The sequence below is a fragment of the Leptosomus discolor genome, chromosome 1 (assembly GCF_034619465.1).
Source record: "Leptosomus discolor isolate bLepDis1 chromosome 1, bLepDis1.hap2, whole genome shotgun sequence".
NCBI classification, from domain to species: Eukaryota; Metazoa; Chordata; class Aves; order Leptosomiformes; family Leptosomidae; genus Leptosomus; species Leptosomus discolor.
Genome location: NC_141391.1, coordinates 130,293,663 through 130,300,377, shown reverse-complemented (window position 1 = coordinate 130,300,377; position 6,715 = coordinate 130,293,663). Strand labels below are relative to the sequence as shown.

Sequence of the window (6,715 nt, the reverse complement as noted above, 5' to 3'; positions counted from 1 at the left end):
GGCACAGTCAACTCGGGCAACGCAGAGGGCTCCAGCACAGAACGGCACTTCCAGCAGCCACTGAGCAACGAAAATTATCATCCCTATGTAACTTGGGAAACGCAATAAAAAACCACCATTATTCTTAACTTTCAAGCATCCAATTAAAGCTTTCCTGGTGACACACCGAAGGTGAAGTACTTGCATGGCTCTCACCACGTATAGTTGGTGTTACCTTGTGCAGACACAAGGTGACAGCCAGACCCCATTCACAGGGACTCCTGAAAACACAACCTGGTGTGTCTTTCACAGGGAGAAGCTAGGGATCAACAAAGCATTTCATGCTGTCTGTGGGGGAAGAGCTTTACAGAGCTGAAGGCTCTACCAGACCCAAGCCTCCTATCAGAGCAGGCCACTTCCATCTGCTGCTCTGTGCAGGGTTGCCAAGGAAAGACTTGATTGACAGGAAAGTACACTGCAAATTAGAAAAGGCTGAGGAATCTGAAGCACTTCACTGCTAAGCGAGGGAGTTTCCTTTCCAACCCTACACTCTGACCATCCTTCAACATCGACTCTTTTGTCAGCACTTGACAAATTCTCTCCCTAGTTAAGTGCTAATTTGCAGCATGGGAAATGCAAAAGCGCTTGTCTGGCCAGTCCAGGCATTTGTTCTTGGGAAGGTACCTGGAAGAAAGCTTGAGTGCAGACAACATCGTGGAGGACCTCAAAATTCATTGGAGTATGCAAGCCTCACCCCCAGGTGGTGAGTTCCACAGGGCTGAGGCAGAAGGCAAAGCCCCAAGAAGAGTGGGAACCAGAAGCATAGCCCAGGCACCCCAAACCTCGGGCCTGCACTTTAGCACATATCCACATGAAACAGTTACTAAGGCTGGTGCCATCAGGATTTCTGTTTCTTACTTCCCAAGAAAAACAATCCTCAATTTTCTAAAAGAGAAAGAAATGTAGACCTGTGATGCCTAACTTCAGTCAGTTACATCCATCATCAGTTTTGGATCTGCACCAGATCCTTGGGGAAAAAAAAGGCATCAGCTTTGAGCAAAGTATTACATTATAAAATCTACAGGGAGATGTTTACTCTAAAATAGCCAGCTCAGAAAAGGACATTCAGGAGAATCAATTTGCCAGAGAAGATGATTTAATCAGAGTGATCCAGGGATAAATGAGGTCTAAAAGTTTCACAGGCAGAGGGGAAAATCTTGTTTCCAGTTTGGGACCTGAATTATCATCCAGTGACCTGCACACTTGAGTTTCTCTTGCTATAGACTCATCACTGAAGCAGACACAGGTGGTAATACATCAATCAAGGGTAAAATTCCACAAGGCACATTCACTGTCCAAGCTTCACCCCACATTTCTGAAGGGAAAGTGCCCTTTCCTTCTTCTATACACCCCGCATCACTGCCTCAAACCACCAACCCCATCTCCAGTAGCATAGCGCGTTTATTCCTTGCAAGAAAATGGCTTGGAGAGTTCTGCAAATAACAACAGAGAAAAGTAGGGCAGCCTTTCCCCAAGCACCAGGCTCAAATCTGCAGGGACATAGCATCAGACGCTCTCATCTGCAAAGGAAAGGGCTGTGGCAGGTGCCATGACCATCAGTCAAGGCTGGCCTAAAAGACTAGAGGCGCTGCGCTCACCCGCAACTCATCCCGAACCATTTGCTCCACTGGCCTGAAACAGAGCTGCAAAGGAGAATTTACATGTGTGGCAACTCAAGTTCCAATTAGCGGAGGAAATGGGTCCTGGGAGATCAAATTAGTTTGTGGCAGCAGGAAGATAGTTAATTTAGCATGCTCAGACAAGTAATTATTTCTTTCCCTAAATACCACTTTCTCCACGCATTGATGCCTCTCTCTCTGCACTGACCCACAGCCGTATCTTGTCATATCGTCTGTGACAGTCTTTTAGAAGCTGTTCTGCAGAGAGAATAACCTGGGTTAGCTTTAGTTAAGCCAGCAAGAGAACAAGCTGCAGAGACAGGTGCAAGAGGGCTGCTGGGAGCACACATGGGATTGCACAAGCAGGCCGTGGCCTCGCACAGCTGCTGCACACAGCCTGAACATTTCATGACCCAGACAGGAAAGGGAAGAGGTACAAGAAACTGTTTGGGGTTTTTTTTAATCATTTTTACAAAAAAAAAATTAATCAGGAAACACATTTTTACTGTGAGGGTGATGGAACACTGGCACAGGTTGCCCAGAGAGGTTGTGGAGTCTCCATCCTTTGAGATACTCAAAAGCCATCTCAACATAGTCCTGGGCAACTGGCTCTGGGTGGCCTCGCTTGAGCAGGGGGCGTTGGACAGATGTCCTCCAGAAGTCCCTGCCAACCTCAACCATTCTATGATTCTGTGAAAAAGCTCTTCAACTCACTCTGATGGAGGGGGGCTGCAAATGGCCCATACTTACACCCCCATCATGCAGGAAAGGGCCTTAGCAGAGCTGCTCTTGCCGACTTCACCGTCAAGAACATCAGCTGCTTTCCCAGCAGGTAGAGGGAAGTTTTCAACCTTCGCATCAAACCGAGCTTTTGGCGTTGACCTCAACACTTGGGAAGAAACTGCTCCCACACAATGTCTGAAGAACAATGGTTGTTTGGATCATGATGGCACCTATAGGCCATGTGAAAACTCAAGTCCAAATTAAAAATCTTTTCCCTGCACTCGTATTTCAGTACTTTGACAGTAACAATTTCAGAGCCCCCTATACTAGTTGATCTGGACAGAAAGGGCTTGTGTTCTTATAATCAGAGAAGGCATCTTTGCAGGCGTAAGGTTCAGTTACCATAAGGTGGGGTTTTTTTTAATTACAGCCTACTTGCAGGGGTGAAACAGAGTTCCCTTATACCCTAAGGGAATCAGTGTCAAAAATAAAAATCCTTATCTTTTTACTTCCTGCCTCCCACTCACAGGAATCACAGAATTAGTGGAAATGCTAGTCACATATAACATGACAACGTTCAGCTCACTATTTCCAAGTCTGGCATGGGAATTTTATCCAGAAGTTTATTGCAATAAACAAATACATGGTTTGGCCTTATATTTTATTAGGGAAAAAAAAATTAACTCAATATATTGAGAGCAGGCAGGCAGGCTCCTAAAGTTATTAAAAATGTATCACAGAACTTGCCTATTATCCAATTAGGGCAAACTACACAGTCAAACCGACGCCAGGAAGAAATACCTAGTAGGCAAGCAGCAGTTCTTTAGGAAACCGCTTTGGGCTTGCTTAACATTTTAGCCCACTACTATTCTCAAACTTCAGCCTGGCCTGCTCTGACAGCAGCAACTTCCACAGTTTAAAAGAAGCCTCTGTAGGCAGACCAAAGGAGTACACTGGTTGAGTTCAGGACACCCTCTCTGTATCTACCTGCACTTCCCATAACTGCTAAAGATGCAAGACAACCAACGAGCAATTAAGATTTATTCTTACGAAGCAGAAACATCAGCACACAATACATCTCATTTTATTTATATCCCATAAACAGTGCTGCAATTTCAGGAACTTAAAACACGCTGAACGGTCGCTCGTATTTACCTTCTCGGATAAGCCTCTCTTTACGATCCTGTGGAAGAAAGAAAACACTCATCACTGTCCTATCAGAGAAGTTTCCATCAGCCTGGGATGAGAGAAAAGCAGTCCTAGTATTGCAGCATGGACTACAGGAAGATAGCACCACATACGATCTCAAGGGTCTTTTCCTACCTAAATGATTCTCTAAGCACAAACTCTGGTAACAGCCATCGTGGTTAAAAAGTAAAAGAACGAGGCATTCAGCTTCACCTACCAGCTGTGGCAGATCAACTCCTCTGCACAGGCTAGAGCCACTCTCACAGGTCAGCAGAGACCAAGTCTCATGATGTATTTTTCACCAAAATAGTTTTATCACAGTTAATTTATACAGTTAGTTTCTGCCTCCTCCTTCTGGCTGAATAATCCAATTTAGATATCTAATTGCAGAGAAACTTCTTAGTAACTTCCCTGATCGTGCCTGTAGTCACTGTCAGCCCATTTGTATCTCACTCTGCAGGCATGTACCTTTCTGACAGGTATTGTTACAGTACACAGACACTGCAGACATTGCCCAAATTCCTTCTGCTGCATAAAGCCAGAAGACATGCTTAAGACTTGGCAATTTATCTTTTGCCTTCCCAGAGAAAAAGAGTCTAATAGTTATTGTGCTTTATATACCACCAGAAAACAAAGAAAAATCCCCAAACATCAGTAAGGGAACTGCAATACAGGAAAACAAATTGTCCTGGAGACTACATTAAAGACTTCAGCTTAAATATTCCCAGGCAAGTACATCTAGATTTCACTCACACAGGTTTATTTTCAAGCACTGACAGGCTAAGCCACACTTGGTCGCTAAGCCTCAGTGTGGCTTCACGTACAAAACAAAACCAGCAAGATGAAATGCTGCAGAGATGCTGAAGTCTCAAAAACTTTCATATCAACCTGCTCGGCACGCTTCTTAAAACCTGTCTTTTTGATTCATCCTAGCAAACAACATTCCCTACAAATATTCTCTTAATTGATGTTTGTCCTTCTCTGTTTATGACTTGATCTAAAAATGCTACTTTCGTGCAAAAGAGGGAAGAAGTGTTTCACAATAGCCACAAACTCACTAGTAAAAACAGCCACTGTCTGCCAGTCACCTAGCATTTTCTTACGTATGTAAATAGATGAGTTTTTTCAGAATGATCTACCATTGCTCAGATTCTGACACCCAAATTTCAGGAGTCAGAACAGAAGCAAGACGAACCTTCCAAAATCTTAAACATCCAGCTGAGATCAGGCACTGCCCATCAGCCTAAAGACTCCTCCCCATTTGCTTCAGGAGATTAGAGAAATGGCCAAGCAATTCACCAAGATGTTGCTAGGTCTGTCATCCATAAGCTCCCTATTTATTTATTCTAGACAGTGCAGTTACTGCATGTCAACAGCTGAAAATAAGAGTCTCTTATGACTGATTTACACTACTGGTGCTACAGAGAGCTGTACTGTAGAAAAATATCCCAATCAGGGAAACTGTGACTGGCCATACCCAAGGGTACGATACAGGGCTCTTAGCACAACAGGAGTTTGCAATCAGTCACAAGGTTTTGAGATAGCATGTGCAGTAGCAGCTTTCCTTCCCTCATTACTTCAATAGTATTAATCATTTTTAGGTGCAAGAGTATCCCACCAATAAAGTCTCCAGTCAGATCTACATTTTACCATTTGGTGTTTACTGACGTTCAGTGTTGATGACTGACTTACCCTGTCCAGTTTGAAGACCGCAGCACAGAAGAGGAGAGGGCCTATGGCAAAAACAGCCCCTAGAAAGGACGTCTTAGGCGTCGGGCGGAAAGTGGGGTAGACGTTCTGTGTCCTAGCATAGGCCCAGCGGACCAAGGCGGGATCTTCCTGAGTTGGAAAGAAAACCACAGTGAGGCTCCAGGGGCCCTGCAACGGCCACTCAACTCGGCGCAGCCCCGTTTGCCCCCGCCGCTGGGCTGGGGCCTAGAGAGCCCCCGGCTGCGTCCCGGACCAGGCCGGGAAGGGCGCCAAGGTCACAGGGAGGGCAGCGCCCCGCCTCACGGACCCAGGCCCGGGCTGCCGTCCGGGACGCCGGGTGAGACGGACAAGCCCCGCAGCCCCCTCGGCTCCGGCCCCCCGCCCGCGCCCCCCTCCCCACTCACGATGATGGCCGGTGGGTTAGGGCTGTTGAGCTGCAGCTGGTACTGCCGCTTGAGCCGGGCGCGGATAGCCAAGCGCTCGGCCTCGGCACGGCGCTTCTCCGGCGACGCGTCGTAGGTGCTGGGGTCGAGCTCGGCCGGCAGCGAGACGAAGCGGTTGGGCCGGTACTCCTCGGCGGCAGTACGAGGCGGCCTCGCCGCCATCTTGGCGACCCGTCCCCGCGCCGCCCTGCTTGCCGGCGCGCAGCCGCGGGAGGCGGTGCCAGCCTCGCGCCGCCGCCACGCCCCCTGCCGGCCCGCGCAGGCTCCGCGACTGCCGGTGGGGGGGGGGGGTGGGGGGCGGTTGGTCACGGTTAGCGGGGGGGTTGGGCACGTCGGGGGAAGGTCGGTGCCTTGCGGACAGCCGGTTAAACGGCCTGTCCCCTGCCCCCTGGGAAGGAAAGGGCCTCCAGGGCAGAGCTGAGGCGCGGGGGGTGTCGCGCTGCGGCTGTCGCTGCGCTGCCCTTCGCAGCCTTAGGCCGTGCGCGTTTAAACAAAGTACTCAGTGTGACAGAAGTGGCATGCGGCAGGCGGGCTGGAAGTTGCAAAATCCCGCTGTTTGTGACTTTCAGCTTCGGGTCACCTCTTTGATTCTTTGACCAAGGCCGGGCTGGTTGGACAAGCCGCCAGCTGACCTTCAGGGTTGTGGTGTGGGGGCTCACCGCCCCGATGGACTTTACTGAGGGGTTCACAAATCCCCCTCTGCTGGAGGGGAAGAAAGCAAGCTCTGGCCTGAAGGTTTTGACTTCGGGAAGTTTCTGTCTTGTCGGTATTAAGAGCTTTGTTCTCCAGAGGTGTAGAAAAGTACGTCCAAGTTGTCTTTCTGGAAACAAACTTGCCAGTAAACAAGCTTTCTGCTGTTTTTTCTTCTTTGGGTATACAAAGCAACAATAGCAGTTACGCTGATTGGAACTAAGTAAGTTAATGGTGGCGTATATATAGTTATGGCCTCATTTGCACTGGGGTAGCTCTACAGACTGAGGTAATGGTGGATGA

At 48.3% G+C, this 6,715-nt stretch overlaps 1 protein-coding gene across 1 annotated transcript; it reads right to left on the bottom strand.

The window, feature by feature from the left end:
• Positions 1-3,404: 3,404 nt before the first annotated feature.
• On the bottom strand, positions 3,405-5,884 carry NDUFB4 (NADH:ubiquinone oxidoreductase subunit B4). Its single transcript, XM_086464546.1, has 3 exons — positions 5,684-5,884; positions 5,262-5,408; positions 3,405-3,564 (listed from the first exon to the last, which is right to left on the bottom strand). The coding sequence occupies exons 1-3, from the start codon at positions 5,882-5,884 to the stop codon at positions 3,505-3,507; spliced, it is 408 nt and encodes a 135-aa protein (XP_086320672.1). The 3' UTR covers positions 3,405-3,504.
• Between the last annotated feature and the right edge of the window lie 831 nt (positions 5,885-6,715).

Excerpts from the sequence above, each read along its gene's own strand:
- NDUFB4 (XM_086464546.1), bottom strand. The coding sequence starts at position 5,884 with ATGGCGGCGAGGCCGCCTCGTACTGCCGCCGAGGAGTACCGGCCCAAC. Across the intron at positions 5,409-5,683 it reads CTAACCCACCGGCCATCATC|GAAGATCCCGCCTTGGTCCG; the intron begins GTGAGTGGGGAG and ends TTTCCAACTCAG. Across the intron at positions 3,565-5,261 it reads CGGTCTTCAAACTGGACAGG|GATCGTAAAGAGAGGCTTAT; the intron begins GTAAGTCAGTCA and ends TTTCTTCCACAG.